At 46.2% G+C, this 22,151-nt stretch overlaps 1 protein-coding gene across 8 annotated transcripts in view; it reads right to left on the bottom strand.

Annotated features, from left to right (window-relative positions):
• Nucleotides 1–22,151, bottom strand: part of tnrc6c2 (trinucleotide repeat containing adaptor 6C2) — an 80,037-nt gene that overhangs the window by 6,960 nt on the left and 50,926 nt on the right. For all 8 annotated transcript variants that reach the window (XM_036949496.2, XM_036949497.2, XM_090204661.1 and 5 more), the window contains 7 exons: nucleotides 16,101–16,246; nucleotides 15,659–15,802; nucleotides 12,944–13,084; nucleotides 12,658–12,777; nucleotides 10,500–10,583; nucleotides 6,019–6,256; nucleotides 5,646–5,810 (listed from right to left, as the gene is read on the bottom strand). In XM_036949496.2, the coding sequence (XP_036805391.2) occupies nucleotides 5,646–5,810; nucleotides 6,019–6,256; nucleotides 10,500–10,583; nucleotides 12,658–12,777; nucleotides 12,944–13,084; nucleotides 15,659–15,802; nucleotides 16,101–16,246 (1,038 nt within the window). The remainder of the gene's footprint in view (nucleotides 1–5,645; nucleotides 5,811–6,018; nucleotides 6,257–10,499; nucleotides 10,584–12,657; nucleotides 12,778–12,943; nucleotides 13,085–15,658; nucleotides 15,803–16,100; nucleotides 16,247–22,151) is intronic.

Here is a 22,151-nt window from a genome sequence, read left to right as displayed (position 1 = left end):
AGGCAAAACCAAGATGAAACTTCAAACAGGAAATGAGCAGAATTTCTGAGGCTCTGTTTTCCATTGTCTCCTTATATGGCTGTGAATGCACCAGGAACGAGCCTGCCCATTCTGTCGTTTCTTCAAGATGTCTGCAGCATTGTGACGTATTTGTAGGCATATCATTGGAAGATTGGCCATAAGAGACTACATTTTCCAGGGGTCCGCCCGGTGTCCTTTGTCTAAATTGGTGCGTAATCTTCAGCTGCGGGCATTTTCTCCTGGGATTCAGAACAGAAAGCACACTTCCACGAACGATATATCATCGAAGAGATATGTGAAAAACACCTTGAGGATTGGTTCTAAACAACGTTTGCCATTTTTCAGTCGATATTATGGAGTTAATTTGGAAAAAAGTTTGGCGTTTTGATGACTGGATTTTCGTTTTTTTTGGTAGCCAAACGTGACGCACCAAACGGAGCGATTTCTCCTAAACAAATAATCTTTCAGGAAAAACTGAACATTTGCTATCTAACAGTGTCTCCTCATTGAAAACATCTGAAGTTCTTCAAAGGTAAATTATTTTATTTGAATGCTTTTCTGGTTTTTGTGAAAATGTTGCCTGCTGAACGCTAAATGCTACGCTAGCTAGCTACTGTTACACAAATGATTGTTTTCCTATGGTTGAGAAGCATATTTTGAAAATCTGAGATGACAGTGTTGTTAACAAAAAGCTAAGCTTGAGAGCTAGCATATTTATTTCATTTGCGATTTTCATGAATAGTTAACGTTGCGTTATGGTAATTTTTATTTTATTTTTTATTTTACCTTTATTTAACCAGGCAAGTCAGTTAAGAACAAATTCTTATTTTCAATGACGGCCTAGGAACAGTGGGTTAACTGCCTGTTCAGGGGCAGAACGACAGATTTGTACCTTGTCAGCTCGGGGGTTTGAACTTGCAACCTTCCGGTTACTAGTCCAACGCTCTAACCACTAGGCTACCCTGCCGCCCCGTAATGAGCTTGAGGCTGTATTCACGATCCCGGATCCGGGATGGCTAAGTGCTAGAGGTTAATCTGGTGTCCAGAAGTTAGTTTTGGTCATAAGAGACGGTAGCAGCAACACTATTTACAAAATAGGTAAAAAAATAAGTTAACTTCTTTGGGAAAGGGGGCGGCATTTTCACTTTTGGATGAATAGCGGGCCCAGAGTAAACTGCCTCCTACTCAGTCCCAGATGCTAATATATGCATATTATTAGTAGTATTGGATAGAAAACACTGAAGTTTCTAAAACTGTTTGAATGATGTCTGTGAGTATAACAGAACTCATATGGCAAGCAATAACCTGAGAAAAAATCCAAACAAGAAGTGGGAAATCTGAGGTTTGTAGTTTTGAACTCACCCCTATCGAATACACAGTGGGATATGGGTTATTTTGCAATTCCTAAGGCTTCCAATAGATATCAACCATCTTTAGAACGTTGTTTCAGACTTCTACTGTGAAGGGGGGCCGGATGAGAGGGGATTGAGTCAGCGGTCTGGCAGCAGCCTCGATCTCAGTCACGAGTATTTCACATGAGATGTAGCTCTCGTTCCATTGCTTTTCTACAGACAATGGAATTCTCCGGTTGGAACTTTAATGATAAAACATCCTAAAGATTGATTCTATAATTAGTAATATAACTTTAATATAACTTTTTGTCTGACGTTCGGCTGGGCCTGAATGCGCGTTTGGATTTGTTTACCAAACGCCCTAACAAAAGAAGCTATTTGGACATAAATTATGGACTTTATGGAACAAATCAAACATTTATTGTCAAACTGGGATTCCTGGGAGTGCATTCTGATGAAGATCAAAGGTAAGTGAATATTTATAATGCTATTTCTGACTAATGTTGACTGCGCAACATGGAGGATATTTATTTAGGCTGTTTTGGGCTCTGAACACCGTACTTAGATTATGTTTTTTTAAAAATCTGACACAGCGGTTGCATTAACCCCTCTGCGCACGGAACCCGCTAGCGGGCTGAAATGAGCCCTAGGACCATGCGTCAGGACTACCTGGCATGATGACTCCTTGCTGTCCCCAGTCCACCTGGCCTTGCCGCTGTTCCAGTTTCAACTGTTCTGTTGCACCCTCTACAACCACTGATCTCCACCCGGCACAGCCAGAAGAGGACTGGCCACCCCTCATAGCCTGGTTCCTCTCTAGGTTTCTTCCTAGGTTTTTGCCTTTCTAGCGAGTTTTTCCTAGCCACCGTGCTTCTACACCTGCATTGCTTGCTGTTTGGGGTTTTAGGCTGGGGCTATATAAATAGATTTGATTTGATAGAGGACTGAGGGTCTTCCAAATATTGAAAGTGTGTAAATAGTTACCCATGTTATTTTGTAAATGTATATTTCAATAAAAAAAATAAATCTACATTTTTTTTGGGGGGGGGGGGGGGTGTGTGTGTTAGAATACCATTTTGGTATGTTGTATATAGTTATTTGTTTCAAAATGTATACCTTCACCAATTTGGCCACTTGGATACATTTGGGCTACTTGTGTGGGACACCTGGGTGAATTCATGATAAATGTAATGTAGCACACTCATTTTGGAAGTTATCATTCTGAAACTTTGCACAGGTACTGTTGCCCTCTTATATTTTTCACTGAAATTGTTCCCATCATCCTATCTGAATGTTTGTTTTACCTTGTTCATTTTAAAGAGGATACAAAAATAAAAATAAAAAACATATGTTTTTTTCCATTGTTTTATCTAAACCAGAGCTATTGTGTGTTATTCTCTTACATTCAATTCACATTTACACAAACTTCAGAGTGTTTTCTTTCAAATGGTACCAAGAATATGCATATCCTTGGTTCTGTGCCTGAAAATTGTACAAAGTAGGGGGGGGAGCTGCAAGAGGTTTTAAGGAGAAGTTTATCTATATTTCCATGTATAACATGTATTTTCAACAAAATGTATAATGAGTATTTCTGTAAGTTGATGTGGCTCTCTGCAAAATCACTGCATGTTTTGGAACTACTGAACGTAACAAGCCAATGTAAAATTCAGTTGGTTAGGAGCACGTAAAACGTCAGCCATCCTCTCCGGCTCCATTCTACTTACTACAATGACACCACACCTCCAGGCTGTGTAAGGGCTATTTGACCAAGGAGGAGAGTGATGGAGTACTGCATCAGATGACCTGGCCTCCACAATCACCTGACCTCAACCCAATTGAGATGGTTTGGGATGAGTTGGAGCACAGAGTAAAGGAAAAGCAGACAAGTGCTCAGCATATGTGGGAACTCCTTCAAGACTGTTGGAAAAACATTCCAGGGGAAGCTGGTTGACAGAATGCCAAGAGTGTGCAAAGTTGTCATCAAGGCAAAGAGTGGCTTCTTTGAAGAATCTCAAATATAAAACATTTTTGATTTGTTTAACACGTTTTTGGTTACTACATGATTCCATATGTGTAATTTCATAGTTTGTCTTCACTATTATTCTACAATGCAGAAAATAGAAAAAATAAAGAAAAACCCTTGAATGAGTAGATTTGTCCAAACTTTTGACTGGTACTGTATATATGTCTCAGCCACTGGCGTACAAAAATACATAAATGACAATCATAGAGGCTTAAAAACATGACAAAGTAAGAGTGGTTGTCAGTGTTGCTCTTTGTGGAGTATGGAGGGCAAAAGGAACACTGGGCTGCAAGAATACATCCAGATGAATACCAACATGAGACATCATTTGAGAAATAGATATGGATTTAAATAGTAATTTTAAGTGTCAGACACTAAAGAGATAACTGATTTCATACTAAATACTTCCAGTTGAGATTTCCCATACCGTTTCATCACTGAGATATGTGGAAACATTCAAAAGCCTTCGAGTAATGACAACGCCTGTTTACTGGTGCAAGTTGATTACTATAAGAAGTGCAGAACAGCAGCTTGATGCTCACGCTACAGTGGGAGAGGTTAGGGGATGTGGTGTTTGTGGCTCACACGTTATATTTCCAGTGTTAACGTGTCTGTTGTGAATGCCAAACAGTGTGACAGAAACCAAGAGAATGTCTGTGTTGGCGTGAAATACGTTAATGTTATTCAGAGTGAGTCAACTGAAAGACACTATTTCTTAGAATAAAGTGACTAAGTGAGCAGCTAACCCAATTTTGCTATCGAGAAGACTAATAGATTGACTTCTTGTTTGACAGCATAATATATGTACATACATACATACATACATACATACTGTTAAAAAAAATAAAGGGAACACTAAAATAACACATCCTAGATCTGAATGAATGAAATATTCTTATTAAATACTTTTTTCTTTACATAGTTGAATGTGCTGACAACAAAATCACACAAAAATTATCAATGGAAATCAAATTTATCAACCCATGGAGGTCTGGATTTGGAGTCACACTCAAAATTAAAGTGGAAAACCACACTACAGGCTGATCCAACTTTGATGTAATGTCCTTAAAACAAGTCAAAATGAGGCTCAGTAGTGTGTGTGGCCTCCACGTGCCTGTATGACCTCCCTACAACGCCTGGGCATGCTCCTGATGAGGTGGCGGATGGTCTCCTGAGGGATCTCCTCCCAGACCTGGACTAAAGCATCCGCCAACTCCTGGACAGTCTGTGGTGCAACGTGGCGTTGGTGGATGGAGCGAGACATGATGTCCCAGATGTGCTCAATTGGATTCAGGTCTGGGGAACGGGCGGGCCAGTCCATAGCATCAATGCCTTCCTCTTGCAGGAACTGCTGACACACTCCAGCCACATGAGGTCTAGCATTGTCTTGCATTAGGAGGAACCCAGGGCCAACCGCACCAGCATATGGTCTCACAAGGGGTCTGAGGATCTCATCTCGGTACCTAATGGCAGTCAGGCTACCTCTGGTGAGCACATGGAGGGCTGTGCGGCCCCCCAAAGAAATGCCACCCCACACCATGACTGACCCACCGCCAAACCGGTCATGCTGGAGGATGTTGCAGGCAGCAGAACGTTCTCCACGGTGTCTCCAGACTGTCACATGTGCTCAGCGTGAACCTGCTTTCATCTGTGAAGAGCACAGGGCGCCAGTAGCGAATTTGCCAATCTCGGTGTTCTCTGGCAAATGCCAAACGTCCTGCACGGTGTTGGGCTGTAAGCACAACCCCCACCTGTGGACGTCAGGCCCTCATACCACCCTCATGGAGTCTGTTTCTGACCCAAACCTTCTTGCCACAGCTCGCATTGATGTGCCATCCTGGTTGAGCTGCACTACCTGAGCCACTTGTGTGGGTTGTAGACTCCGTCTCATGCTACCACTAGAGTGAAAGCACCGCCAGCATTCAAAAGTGACCAAAACATCAGCCAGGAAGCATAGGAACTGAGAAGTGGTCTGGTCACCACCTGCAGAACCACTCCTTTATTGGGGGTGTCTTGATAATTGTCTATAATTTCCACCTGTTGTCTATTCCATTTGCACAACAGCATATTGTCCATCAGTGTTGCTTCCTAAGTGGACAGTTTGATTTCACAGAAGTGTGATTGACTTGGAGTTACATTGTGTTGTTTAAGTGTTCCCTTTATGTTTTTGGAGCAGTGTATTTATTGCCCCCGAGGGAAAACCAGAATTGAATGGGACTTAGTCATACAGTTCCTAGTGTTCCTCCTACCGTGCTTATTGAGGTTGGCCTCCATGTGGGAGGAGTTTCCAGAGAGGCTGTCCATGGAGTTGGGGTGGGTCCACTGGGACAGACGGGACTGAGGCTGGGGAGGCTCCTTCATGGACAGGCCCCCCACCTCCATGCAGTTTACATTCATGTTTGGATTGAGTCCAGCTAAGAGAGAGAAAACATCTTAACATTGAATACACAGCTCAACACAAACCAGATTGATAAAGTAGGACATTGCAGGGACTTATACTGACGTATAGGCTTACTAGTTATACAAACAGCTTGTTTGTGAAAGATGTAGTGAGAGCATAGGGGCTGAAGGAGTGCATGTGTGAGTGACAATGTGCGTGTAGGACCTGTGTGCTGGACTCACAGAGTGGGTAGGGGCTGTAGGAGCTGGGAGAAGAATGCAGCTCTTTGGTGTGCAGGTCGGAGAGGCCCGGAGCCTGGGGGTGGCCTGGGAATGAGTCCAGGGCTGATTTGCCTTGGCCGGGGTGCAGGCCTGAGGAGGAGTGGGAGCCGGGGGGCTGCTGCTTCATCAGCAGGGCCTGGTACAGCTGACGCTGGTGCTGTTGGATCTGCTGCTGCATGTTATTGATTGTACGTGCAACCTGGGAGCAAGAGAGCGAGAAAGAAACAGAATGGGAGAAAGAGGGGGACAAAGGAGAGAGAAAGAGAATGGGGGCATAAGGCTACAATGACCGTGGCATGACTCCTACAATCAGCACCTCATCAACAGTCACTTTATCTGGTGGGAAAAGACTGCCTTTAGTGCAGTGGTTCACAAACTAGGGGTCTATGAAAATGGGGTCAGGTTTGTCTCTCAAAGTCATTGTAAATGTGTTTAACCTTCAATCTAATTCAAAATGATTCAAATCTAAAAGTATAAATTCAACCAGAGAGTGCGTTTAGGTCGGGGGAAAAGGCTGCACTTGAATCATTCTCATGGCCAATGAATAAGAAACCACACACTATTGCAGAGACTGATATTACCGACCGCAATCGATATGGTGAAAACAATGTGTGGGGAAGCAGAGGCACAGAACGATTACATCAATACCTTTGTCAGATAACACTGAATTGATGCTATAGCTAGCAATCAAGAGGAAACTGACAAAGACTCAAACTCCCCACCTTATTCTCTCCAAGCGGACGTTAGCTGCGAGGGCCGAGGTGCATCGACTTTTGCCAGGGGATGCTATTCACCGGGACATATTGTTCTGTCTCGATTGCTCGATTCCCGAGCATGAAACAGCACGAGTGATGAGCAGCGTGGCTATACTGACGAAAAACTCATTGCACTCTTATGCATGAGTCTCCCTCTACAATATGGACGCATTGTATGATACACCCACTGAGTTTTAATAGGTACACCGAAAGCAACTGCCGGCAAAAGAGGTGAGTGCTGAACTCTGATATGCAGCAGGTTAACTTCGATTGTAAACTACATCGCACTACTACTGTTCAAAAAACTGTGTGGAGATATGGGATCAGAGCACGACAATGTTCCATTTCACACCAAGGCTTAGTGGTTATCGAGGGGGAGTGTTGGAAAGATTTTTTAGAATTCAGAGGAATTGTCATTTGCAATGGATGTAAAAACAGACTTTGATGAAAATAAAACGTGTCTCCTTGCCTATGTAACAGACATATTTGGGAAACTGAACTGAATCATGCAGGGTAAATACAAAAAAAATAAGAATAAAATGATACAGATGAGTGACCAAATCAGCTAAATCCGTTTGTGATCCTGGCTCAGTTGACATATCGGTAAGTGAAAAGGAACAGCTGATCGAGCTGTAATGTGACCGTATGTTGCAGACAACGCATTCACGGGTCACTATTGAGGAGTTCTGGTTCCTGATTAAAAAACACAGTGTTGTCTCCCTCCGAGCATTAGAACTCATAGTTCGCCCATTCAGTGCTCTCGTCTGCATTAAAAACAAATATCATCCAGGTTGGATGTGACAGGAGAGATGAGGTGTGCACTGTGGACCCCTTGACTTTAAGAAGCTCAGACGCGGCATGTTTCAAGTACACCCATATATTAGTGGTGGTGAGATAATTGTTCTTATGTCAGACAAATTTGTAATTGACTCTCATAGCCCCACATTAAAAAGTACACGATGGCGAGTTGAGAATACAAATCAGAAATACTGTTAGAATGTTTTGCAATTGCCTGCCATAGCCCTAATTAAGAAAGTAAACATTGACTGTTAACCATTTTCAGATATCAAAATGGGGTCGTGTGCCAAAAGCATTTGGTGCTTTTTTCTTAGTTCCCAATTTGCAAGAAAAAAGGATCCAACCACACAAACCACCAACTTCCGTAACTACTTCTCCATACATTCTAGAGAAATATCACTTTTGAGCAACTGGAGATGCTTTTGACAAACATTTCTCCTGCAACTTTAAGTAAGCATATCCGGTCTATTTCAACACTCACACACAATACAATGTATAGCACATATCTACGCTATTATAGATATTTATTTATTTATTTATTTATTGAATTTTACCCCTTTTTCTCCCCAATTTCGTGGTATCCAATTGTTGTAGTAGCTACTATCTTGTCTCATCGCTACAACTCCCGTACGGGCTCGGGAGAGACGAAGGTTGAAAGTCATGCGTCCTCCGATACACAACCCAACCAAGCCGCACTGCTTCTTAACACAGCACGCATCCAACCCGGAAGCCAGCCGCACCAATGCGCCGGAGGAAACACCGTGCACCTGGCCACCTTGGTTAGCGCACACTGCGCCCAGCCCGCCACAGGAGTCGCTGGTGCGCGATGAGACAAGGACACCCCTACCGACCAAGCCCTCCCTAACCCGGGCGACGCTAGGCCAATTGTGCGTCGCCCCACGGACCTCCCGGTCGTGGCCGGTTACGACAGAGCCTGGGCGCGAACCCAGGGACTCTGATGGCACAGCTGGCGCTGCAGTACAGCGCCCTTAACCACTGCGCCACCCGGGAGGCCCTATTATAGATTTTTTAATCATAATTTTTAACTATGTCAATTATCAAAAAAAATTGTAAAGTGATTGCAGATGTTGTAGCTTAGACCCGATTTTGATATATTCTTTGGTGTTTGAGTTGTGCCTGCCATTGGTAGAGACGCCATGCTCTTCAACACAGGGTGGATGTTCTGAAATGGGAATACATTTTAAAATGTCAACTTTCTAAATGGACAAACATGGTTGGAGGTCCACACATCAGAATGTTGACTTGAAAGGCGAATATCAGTTTTACATTATACTGTTAGTCTTCCATAGGAAACCTATCGAAATAAAACAAATAATAGAACAGACATTTATGTTCACATTCGACGGTGGGTGGACCAGCGGCCATCTTTGTCGTAGTGATTGGAAGTAAACGTTTCAATTCAAATGTCAATGATGTACCAGCTAAATTGCACCGGTTTGAAGGGATTGAAATTACACACACACACCTTGTATTCAAGAGCATGCCGTCTCTCAATCGATTGGAGGCACAACAAAAACCTCAGATGATGTCAAATAGGGTCAAAGCTTCAACATATTCGGAAATGCTATAATTTTTTGGGATATACCGTAATTTCCGGACTATAAGCCGCTACTTTATTCCCACACTTTGAACCTTCGCGGTTTATACAATGACGCGGCTAATTTATGGATTTTTCCCGCTTTCACAAGATTCATGCCGCCGCCAAAAAACTGAGCACCGTCACATAATGTGACGTAAATCGAGCGCGCTCAAACTTCCCATCATTCTGATTACGGTAGTAATTTTGTCACCCTCATCATGGCAAAGACACGGAGAAATGCATATGATGCAGCTTTCAAGTTGAAGGCGATCGATCTGGCTGTTGGAAAAGGAAATAGAGCTGCTGCATGGGAGCTTGGCCTTAATGAGTCGATGATAAGACGTTGTAAACAGCAGCGTGAGGAACTGACTCAGTGCAAAAAGACAACAAACCTTTCAGAGGGAAGAAAAGCAGATGGCCCAAAGTATTTGCAGCCACTCGACATCAGTGTAAATCGTGCATTTAAGGTGGCGCTCCTTGTTCAGTGGGAGGCTTGGATGACAAGTGGGGAGAAATCCTTCACTAAAACGGGCCGCATGTGAAGAGCAACTTATGGTCAAGTCTGCCAGTGGGTCCTGACAGCGTGGAGCATTGTCAAAAAATTTCGAAAGGCTGGACTGCTGCGTGTTGAAGGGGCAGCATGAGCTCAGCGGGGTATTTGTCTCCGGATGAAAGTGACGAGAGCGACAATGAAAACGATCCAACATCGGATGAAGCAATTCTGAGGCTATTCAACTCCGACACCGAAGGAGATGACTTCAGTGGTTTCAGTGCACAGGAGGAGGCTTGGTAGGCTACTGTTTTAATTTTTGTTACAAGCCGTGTTTCGTTTAAAGGCTGTGTAAAGTTAATTTGCTTCAATGTACCGGTAGGCACCTGCGGCTTATGTGCGGCGTATTTATGTACAAAATACATATTTTTTAATAATTCAGTGGGTGCGGTTTATATTCAGGTGCGCTTAATAGTCCAGCAATTACGGTACTTTTTTTGTATACTTAACATTTTCAAGAAATTATAAAATAGTTTGTAAGCGTTTAAATTATATCAAACTCAACGGTTTATCTTCTCCAGTGACGAAGACATGGATGTAGGTGGGGTATGCAAAATGGGTCAACTTTGAACACCTCCACCTTCTCACTTTCTGACCACTTGTACCATGGGCAAATATGCATGGAAAGTTTAGTTCAAAATCAAAAGGAGTGCGGTCAAAAAGTGATTGAAATCAAATGGAACGAGCCAGAGGGTCCCAGTGATGAGAATGTATTGGGGTTGAAACAGGGGCCTCTTACTTGCTGCTCTTGTTGTCTGATGGGACCGGAGACGTTGCGCTGAGCTTGCATCATCTGCTGCTGGATTTGTAAACGCTGGTACGCCTAGAAACACACAGACAGAGACACAGAGAGAGAGAGAGAGACACAGAGAGAGAGAGAGAGAGACACAGAGACAGAGAGACACAGAGAGACACAGAGAGAGACAGAGAGAGACAGAGAGAGACAGAGAGAGACAGAGAGAGACAGAGAGAGACAGAGAGAGACAGAGAGAGACAGAGAGAGACAGAGAGAGACAGAGAGACAGAGAGACAGAGAGACAGAGAGACAGAGAGACAGAGAGACAGAGAGAGAGAGAGAGAGAGAGACAGAGAGAGAGAGAGAGAGAGAGAGAGAGAGAGAGAGAGAGAGAGAAAGAGAGAGAGAGAGCGCAAGAGAAAGAAAAAGAGATGGGAAGAGAGAAAGAGAGGCGCAACGTGAGAAAGGGAGACAAAGAGAAATAGAGGAAGGGTCATCACCTTATTCAAAAGACTGTGGGGTACCCCTGAGGGTGTCCATAAAAAATACAATAAGAATAGCCCATCCTGTCTGGTTCAGTTAGTACGCACCCTGTTTCTAATGCAGACCAGCCCATCCTGTCTGGTTCTGTTAGTACGCACCCTGTTTCTAATGCAGACCGGCCCATCCTGTCTGGTTCTGTTAGTACGCACCCTGTTTCTAATGCAGACCAGCCCATCATGTCTGGTTCAGTTAGTACGAACCCTGTTTCTAATGCAGACCGGCCCATCCTGTCTGGTTCAGTTAGTACGCACCCTGTTTCTAATGCAGACCGGCCCATCCTGTCTGGTTCTGTTCGTATGAACCCTGTTTCTAATGCAGACCGGCCCATCCTGTCTGGTTCTGTTAGTACGAACCCTGTTTCTAATGCAGACCGGCCCATCCTGTCTGGTTCTGTTAGTACGGACCCTGTTTCTAATGCAGACCGGCCCATCCTGTCTGGTTCAGTTAGTACGCACCCTGTTTCTAATGCAGACCGGCCCATCCTGTCTGGTTCTGTTCGTATGAACCCTGTTTCTAATGCAGACCGGCCCATCCTGTCTGGTTCTGTTAGTACGAACCCTGTTTCTAATGCAGACCGGCCCATCCTGTCTGGTTCTGTTAGTACGCACCCTGTTTCTAATGCAGACCAGCCCATCATGTCTGGTTCAGTTAGTACGAACCCTGTTTCTAATGCAGACCGGCCCATCCTGTCTGGTTCTGTTCGTATGAACCCTGTTTCTAATGCAGACCGGCCCATCCTGTCTGGTTCTGTTAGTACGGACCCTGTTTCTAATGCAGACCGGCCCATCCTGTCTGGTTCTGTTCGTATGAACCCTGTTTCTAATGCAGACCGGCCCATCCTGTCTGGTTCAGTTAGTACGCACCCTGTTTCTAATGCAGACCGGCCCATCCTGTCTGGTTCTGTTCGTATGAACCCTGTTTCTAATGCAGACCGGCCCATCCTGTCTGGTTCTGTTAGTACGAACCCTGTTTCTAATGCAGACCGGCCCATCCTGTCTGGTTCTGTTAGTACGGACCCTGTTTCTAATGCAGACCGGCCCATCCTGTCTGGTTCTGTTAGTACGGACCCTGTTTCTAATGCAGACCGGCCCATCCTGTCTGGTTCTGTTAGTACGGACCCTGTTTCTAATGCAGACCGGCCCATCCTGTCTGGTTCTGTTAGTACGGACCCTGTTTCTAATGCAGACCGGCCCATCCTGTCTGGTTCTGTTCGTATGAACCCTGTTTCTAATGCAGACCGGCCCATCCTGTCTGGTTCTGTTCGTATGAACCCTGTTTCTAATGCAGACCGGCCCATCCTGTCTGGTTCTGTTAGTACGGACCCTGTTTCTAATGCAGACCGGCCCATCCTGTCTGGTTCTGTTCGTATGAACCCTGTTTCTAATGCAGACCGGCCCATCCTGTCTGGTTCTGTTAGTACGGACCCTGTTTCTAATGCAGACCGGCCCATCCTGTCTGGTTCTGTTCGTATGAACCCTGTTTCTAATGCAGACCGGCCCATCCTGTCTGGTTCTGTTCGTATGAACCCTGTTTCTAATGCAGACCGGCCCATCCTGTCTGGTTCTGTTCGTACGAACCTTGTTTCTAATGCAGTCAGGGGCCTTTGGCTTTCACTCACCATTTGCAGTTGCTGAAGTTGGTACAACAGGGTCATTTGTTGAGGGTTTATTGGTGAGGTTAAAAGTGCAGGGTTCAGACCAATGTTTTTTGCAGCAAACTGCAAGAGCTGTGCTTGAACCTGGGGGGGATGACAAGGAGACAGATAGAGGAAATGAGTTGGTCAGAACACCTCAAAGTATCTTCAAACAGAGTAAAGGAGTCCTGAGGAGAGCCTGGGGCTGGGGGAGAGAAACCGAGGTGGTGTGTGTACGGAGAGAAACTTGGCTGAGGTATAGTGTATGTACCTGAGGGGTGAGAAACTGAGGCACTTGAGCGCGTAGACTAGGCTGGGAGGAGCCGAGAGGCGGCACTGACGGCTGAGGAGGAGGCTGCTGCATGGCCCGGGATAGTGCTGCTCCACTACTGCCCAACATTCCACTCTGCATCTAGACACACACACACACACAAGAGAGGAAATGACTAAATGTCCATAAGAGTTGACATGGCAATCACTCAATCCACTCATTCCCTACAGACAGCCGATGAATAGGATGTCCCTCACAATACACAACTCTGGTATTTGCTCACAGTCTCAGAGAAACCACAAATAAAGACACTACTGTAGTGATCAGCTTATTTCTCCATCACTTTCCAAATCATCCAGGGTCCATTTGAAAGAAAATAGTTGAAAACCTAAGGTCTACCTTATCAAACCACTGACCAATACTGGAGAAACTGGCACATTTGGAGTGCATTCAGTTGAATTAAATGGTGATCGTGATTAAATGATAGTGCTCTTTAAATGCCTCCGGCAATATGCCAATAAAAGGAAAAATGGGACACAGGTCAGGTAAAGAGAATTTTGTTCAGTGTCAGGCAAGAAGTTGTTCAATTCAATACTGTTATGACAGAGTTACAGTGCTTTGTTGGGCTTTCAAGGACTCTTATTTTCTAGTCAATATCAATGGGCTCTCCCATGCAAGGTTACCGACACTTGAGACAGAGTGGTGGCAAGCTGAATGGAATTCTCAACTACATCCGAACTGTTCTCTCGAGGCCCCTATATTCTCCAGCTTCTGGCAATGGGTTTGTTCGTGTGTGAGTGAGTTAGTGAGATTGTCATGTAAGCATAATGTGTATGTGTGGGTGCTACTGTATACTTATTTACAGTAAAAGTGTTTGTGGGTGTGTGTATACCTGAACTCAGCAAAAAAATAAACTTCTCTTTTTCAGGACCCTGACTTTCAAAGATAATTTGTAAAAATCCAAATAACTTCACAGATCTTCATTGTAAAGGGTTTAAACACTGTTTCCATGCTTGTTCAAGGAACCATAAATAATTAATGAACATGCACCTGTGGAACGGTCGTTAAGACACTAACAGCTTACAGATGGTAGGCAATTAAAGTCACAGTTATGAAAACTTAGGACACAGAGGCCTTTACACAGACTCTGAAAAACATTGAAAGATGCCCAGGGTCCCTGCTCATCTGCGTGAACTTGCCTTAGAAATGCTGCAAAGAGGCATGAGGACTGCAGATGTGGCCAGGGCAACAAATTGCAATGTCCGTACTGTGAGACGACTAAGACAGCGCTACATGGAGACAGGACAGACAGCTGATTGTCCTCGCAGTGGCAGACCACGTGTAACAACACCTGCACAGGATTGGTACATCTGAACATCACACCTGCGGGACAGGTACAGGATGGCAACAACAACTGCCCGAGTTACACCAGGAACGCACAGTCCCTCGATCACTGCTCAGACTGTCCGCAATAGGCTGAGAGAGGCTGGACGGAGGGCTTGTAGGCCTGCTGTAAGTTAGGTCCTCAACCAGAACTCACCGGCAACAATGTCACCTATGGGCACAAACCCACCGTCGCAGGACCAGACAATACTGGCAAAAAGTGCTCTTCACTGATTAGTCGCTGTTTTGTCTCACCCAGGGGTGGTTGTCAGATTCGCGTTTAAACGTCGAAGGAATGAGCGTTATACCGAGGCCTGTACTCTGGAGCAGGATCGATTTAGAGGTGGAGGGTCCGTCATGGTCTGGGGCAGTGTCACAGCATCATCGGACGGAGCTTGTTGTCATTGCAGGCAATTTCAGCACTGTGCGTTACAGGGAAGACATCCTCCTTCCTCATGTGGTACCCTTCCTGCAGGTTCATCCTGACATGACCCTCCAGCATGACAATGCCACCAGCCATACTGCTCGTTCTGTGCATGATTTCCTGCAAGACAGGAATGTCAGTGTTCTGCCATGGCCAGCGAAGAACCCGGATCTCAATCCCATTGAGCACGTCTGGGACCTGTTGGATCGGAGGGTGAGGGCTAGGGCCATTCCCCCCAGAAATGTCCGGGAACTTGCAGGTGCCTTGGTGGAAGTGTGGGGTAACATCTCATAGCAAGAACTGGCAAATCTGGTGCAGTCCATGAGGAGATGCACTGCAGTACTTAATGCAGCTGGTGGCCACACCAGATACTGACTGTTACTTTTGATTTTGAACCCCCCTTTGTTCAGGGACACATCATTCCATTGCTGTTAGTCACATGTCTGTGGAACTTGTTCAGTTTATGTCTCAGTTGTTGAATCTTATGTTCATACAAATATTTTACACATGTTAAGTAGGTTGTTAGGGTTGGGGCGACAGGGTAGCCTAGTGGTTAGAGCGTTGGACTAGTAACCGGAAGGTTGCAAGTTCAAATCCCCGAGCTGACAATGTACAAATCTGTCGTTCTGCCCCTGAACAGGCAGTTAACCCACTGTTCCTAGGCCGTCATTGAAAATAAGAATTTGTTCTTAACTGACTTGCCTAGTTAAATAAAGGTAAAGTAAAAAAAGGTTTGTTGAAAATAAACTCTTTTTTTGCTAAATTTATTTGTGTGTATGTATGCGTCACAGACGGGATCTGAACCAACGTCTTAACAGTAAACCGCAGGAAGGGCTACCTCATTACGAGACTTTGATCCTGACTCCTTGTCCTCTACAGGTGCAGCGCATGCCTTTCACCCCCCTTACCTGTCTGTTATTTAAGTTCTGCATGTTGAGCCCCGGGGAGCCCAGGGCCAGCCCAGGCTGCAGGTTGTTAACCAGGGGGAGCTTCAGGCTGACGGGAGAAGGCAGAAACGGTGAGGGGGGGGCGTCATCTGACAGACCACCGTCCTGGAACCAGGGAGGAGGGGAGACGAGATCAGTCAGTCAGTAAATCATTTCAGTTAATCACTTTTTTTGTATGGCACGTTTTACAAAGGATGTAAACTTCTCATAATCCCAACCCCAGTAATAAGAAAAGGTGGGACTGAAAACCTCAAAACTATTTTCACCATTCCATTTTCATTGGCAGGTGTGTGTGTGGTTTAATCCTTCGTCAATGGACATGCCTTTCACTAGCTGTCTTTCTATCGTATGGACAGAACTTCTGTTGATTCCTGATACAATGCTAGTGGCATTCATATAGTACCTTGTCTAGGAATGGGCTGCGGTCCGAGGAGGGGTCTTTGGAGAGGGCCTGAGGACGACAACCCAACGGCTTGTTCATCCCGTTGTTGTAGTCTGACATGCCCATTCCCCGCTTGTCCAGTTCAGTCTTCTTCTCCAACAAAGCACCTTGGGAGAGAGAAAGATCAGATAAGTATGGAATACGGATACACAGACCCCCACACACGCAGTCAGTCAGTCAGCCCAACACAGACACACACAGTCAGACCCACACACACACCAGTCAGACACACACAGTCAGACACAGTCAGACACACACAGTCAGACACACACAGTCAGACACACACAGTCAGACACACACAGTCAGACACACACACACACAGTCAGACACACACACAGTCAGACACACACACAGTCAGACACACACACAGTCAGACACACACACAGTCAGACACGCACACAGTCAGACACACACACAGTCAGACACACACACAGTCAGACACACACACAGTCAGACACACACACACAGTCAGACACACACACAGTCAAGACACACACACAGTCAAGACACACACACAGTCAAGACACACAAACACACACACAGTCAGACACACACACAGTCAGACACACACACAGTCAGACACACACACACAGTCAGACACACACACACAGTCAGACACACACACAGTCAGACACACACACAGTCAAGACACACACACAGTCAAGACACACAAACACACACACAGTCAGACACACACACACACAGTCAGACACACACACACACAGTCAGACACACACACAGTCAGACACACACACAGTCAGACACACACACAGTCAAGACACACAAACACACACACAATCAGACACACACACAGTCAGACACACACATAGTCAGACACACACACACACACAGTCAGACACACACAGTCAGACACACACAGTCAGACACACACAGTCAGACACACACAGTCAGACACACACACACACACACACACAGTCAGTCAGACACACACACAGTCAGTCAGACACACAGTCAGTCAGTCAGACAGAGACACACACACAGTCAGACAGACACACACACAGTCAGTCAGACACACACACAGTCAGTCAGACACACAGTCAGTCAGTCACACACACAGTCAGTCAGACACACAGTCAGTCAGTCAGACACACAGTCAGTCAGACACACACAGTCAGTCAGACACACACAGTCAGTCAGACACACACAGTCAGTCAGACACACACAGTCAGTCAGACACACACAGTCAGTCAGACACACACACACAGTCAGTCAGAAAAACACACAGTCAGTCAGTCAGACACACACACAGTCAGTCAGTCAGACACACCAGTCAGTCAGACACACACACACAGTCAGTCAGACACAGTCAGTCAGACACACAGTCAGTCAGACACACACACACACACACACAGTCAGACACACAGTCAGTCAGACACACAGTCAGTCAGACACACACAAACAGTCAGTCAGTCAGACACACACACACAGTCAGTCAGTCAGACACACACAGTCAGTCACAGACACACACACACAGTCAGTCACAAACACACAGTCAGTCACACACACACAGTCAGTCACACACACAGTCAGACACACACACAGTCAGTCAGTCAGACAGAGACACACACACAGTCAGACACACACACAGTCAGTCAGTCAGACACACACAGTCAGTCAGTCAGTCAGTCAGTCACACACACACAGTCACACACACACAGTCAGACACACACAGTCAGTCAGACACACACAGTCAGTCAGACACACACAGTCAGTCAGACACACACAGTCAGTCAGACACACACAGTCAGTCAGACACACAGTCAGACACACACACACACAGTCAGTCAGACACACACACACACAGTCAGTCAGACACACACACAGTCAGTCAGACACACACACAGTCAGTCAGACACACAGTCAGACAGGCACACACACAGTCAGTCAGTCAGACAGAGACACACACACAGTCAGACAGACACACACACAGTCAGTCAGACACACACACAGTCAGTCAGACACACAGTCAGTCAGTAAGTCAGTCATGCACACACAGACACACACAGTCACACAGACAGACAGACAGTCAGTCAGTCAGACACACACAGTCAGTCAGATACACACACACAGTCAGTCAGACACACACACACACACAGTCAGTCAGTCAGACACACAGTCAGTCAGTCAGACACACAGTCAGTCAGTCAGACACACAGTCAGTCAGTCAGACAGACACACAGACAGTCAGTCAGTCAGTCAGACACACACACAGTCAGTCAGTCAGACACACACAGTCAGTCAGTCAGACACACAGTCAGTCAGTCACACACACACACAGTCAGACACACACACACACAGTCAGACACACACACACAGTCAGACACACACACACAGTCAGACACACACACACACAGTCAGACACACACACACACAGTCAGACACACACACACAGTCAGACACACACACACACAGTCAGACACACACACACAGTCAGACACACACACACACAGTCAGACACACACACACACAGTCAGACACACACACACACAGTCAGACACACACACACACAGTCAGACACACACACACAGTCAGACACACACACACACAGTCAGACAGACACACAGTCAGTCAGTCAGACACACACACAGTCAGACACACACACAGTCAGACACACACACACACACACAGTCAGACACACACACACACACAGTCAGACACACACACACACAGTCAGACACACACACACACAGTCAGACACACACACACAGTCAGACACACACACACACACAGTCAGACAGACACACACACAGTCAGACAGACACACACACAGTCAGACAGACACACACACACAGTCAGACAAACACAGAGTCAGACACACACACACACACAGTCAGACACACACACACACACACAGTCAGACACACACACACACACAGTCAGACACACACACACACAGTCAGACACACACAGTCAGACACACACACACACACAGTCAGACACACACACACACAGTCAGACACACACACACACAGTCAGACACACACACACAGTCAGACACACACACAGTCAGTCAGTCATGCACACACACACACACACACAGTCAGACAGACAGACAGAGTCAGTCAGTCACACAGAGTCAGTCAGACACACAGTCAGTCAGTCAGACACACAGTCAGTCAGTCAGACACACAGTCAGTCAGTCACACACACAGTCAGTCACACACACACACAGTCAGTCAGACACACACAGTCAGTCAGACACACACACAGTCAGTCAGACACACACACAGTCAGTCAGACACACACACAGTCAGTCAGACACACACACAGTCAGCCAGACACAGTCAGTCAGTCAGTCAGACACACACACACACAGTCAGTCAGACACACACACAGTCAGTCAGACACACACACAGTCAGTCAGACACACACACAGTCAGTCAGACACACACACAGTCAGTCAGACACACACACAGTCAGTCAGTCAGTCAGACACACACACAGTCAGTCAGACACACACACAGTCAGTCAGACACACACACAGTCAGTCAGTCAGTCAGACACACACACAGTCAGTCCGTCAGTCAGACACACACACAGTCAGTCAGACACAAACACAGTCAGTCCGTCAGTCAGACACACACACAGTCAGTCAGTCAGACACACACACACAGTCAGACACACACACACAGTCAGTCAGTCAGACACACAGTCAGTCAGACACACACACAGTCAGTCAGACACACACACAGTCAGTCAGACACACACACAGTCAGTCAGACACACACAGTCAGTCAGACACACACAGTCAGTCAGACACACACAGTCAGTCAGACACACACACAGTCAGTCAGACACACACACAGTCAGTCAGTCACACACACACAGTCAGTCACACACACAGTCAGTCAGACACACACACAGTCAGTCAGTCAGTCAGGCACACACACAGTCAGTCAGTCAGACACACACACAGTCAGTCAGTCAGTCAGACACACAGTCAGTCAGACACACAGTCAGTCAGACACACACACACACAGTCAGACACACAGTCAGTCAGACACACACAAACACACACAGTCAGTCAGTCAGACACACACACACAGTCAGTCACAGACACACACACACAGTCAGTCACAAACACACAGTCAGTCAAACACACACAGTCAGTCACACACACACAGTCAGTCACACACACACAGTCAGTCACACACACACACAGTCAGACACACACACACAGTCAGTCAGTCAGACACACACAGTCAGTCAGTCAGTCAGTCACACACACACAGTCAGTCAGACACACACAGTCAGTCAGACACACAGTCAGTCAGACACACAGTCAGTCAGACACACACAGTCAGTCAGACACACAGTCAGTCAGACACACAGTCAGTCAGTAAGTCAGTCATGCACACACAGACACACACAGTCACACAGACAGACAGACAGTCAGTCAGTCAGACACACACAGTCAGTCAGATACACACACAGTCAGTCAGACACACACACACAGTCAGTCAGACACACAGTCAGTCAGTCAGACAGACACACACAGTCAGTCAGACAGACACACACACAGTCAGTCAGTCAGTCAGACACACACAGTCAGTCAGTCAGACACACAGTCAGACACACACACACAGTCAGACACACACACACAGTCAGACACACACACACAGTCAGACACACACACACACAGTCAGACACACACACACACAGTCAGACACACACACACACAGTCAGACACACACAGTCAGACACACACAGTCAGACACACACACACACAGTCAGACACACACACACACAGTCAGACACACACACACAGTCAGACACACACAGTCAGACACACACAGTCAGACACACACAGTCAGACACACACACACACACACAGTCAGACACACACAGTCAGACACACACACACACACATAGTCAGACACACACAGTCAGACACACACACACACAGTCAGACACACACACACACAGTCAGACACACACACACAGTCAGACACACACAGTCAGACACACACACACAGTCAGTCAGACACACACACACACAGTCAGACACACACACACACACAGTCAGACACACACACACACAGTCAGACACACACACACACACACAGTCAGACACACACACACACACAGTCAGACACACACACACACAGTCAGACACACACACACAGTCAGACACACACACACAGTCAGACACACACACACACAGTCAGACACACACACACAGTCAGACACACACACACACAGTCAGACACACACACACAGTCAGTCAGTCAGACACACACACACACACACACAGTCAGACACACACACACACACAGTCAGACACACACACACACTCAGACACACACACAGTCAGACACACACACACAGTCAGACACACACACAGTCAGACACACACACACAGTCAGACACACACACACAGTCAGACACACACACACAGTCAGACACACACACAGTCAGACACACACACAGTCAGACACACAGTCAGACACACACACACACAGTCAGACACACACACACAGTCAGACACACACAGTCAGACACACACACAGTCAGAGACAGACAGACAGACAGTCAGTCAGTCACACAGAGTCAGTCAGACACACAGTCAGTCAGTCAGACACACAGTCAGTCACACACACAGTCAGTCAGACACACACACACAGTCAGTCAGTCAGACACACACACAGTCAGTCAGACACACACACAGTCAGTCAGACACACACACAGTCAGTCAGACACACACACAGTCAGTCAGACACACACACAGTCAGTCAGACACACACACAGTCAGTCAGACACACACACAGTCAGCCAGACACACACACAGTCAGTCAGTCAGTCAGACACACACACAGTCAGTCAGTCAGTCAGACACACACACACAGTCAGTCAGACACACACACAGTCAGTCAGACACACACACAGTCAGTCAGACACACACACAGTCAGTCAGACACACACACAGTCAGTCAGACACACACACAGTCAGTCAGACACACACACAGTCAGTCAGACACACACACAGTCAGT

Source organism: Oncorhynchus mykiss, chromosome 17 (genome assembly GCF_057628025.1).
Source record: "Oncorhynchus mykiss isolate SJ-2025 chromosome 17, ASM5762802v1, whole genome shotgun sequence".
In the NCBI taxonomy this organism is placed as follows: domain Eukaryota; kingdom Metazoa; phylum Chordata; class Actinopteri; order Salmoniformes; family Salmonidae; genus Oncorhynchus; species Oncorhynchus mykiss.
The sequence above is the reverse complement of the archived record's forward strand: the minus strand, read 5'-3'. Positions and strand labels throughout refer to the sequence as shown.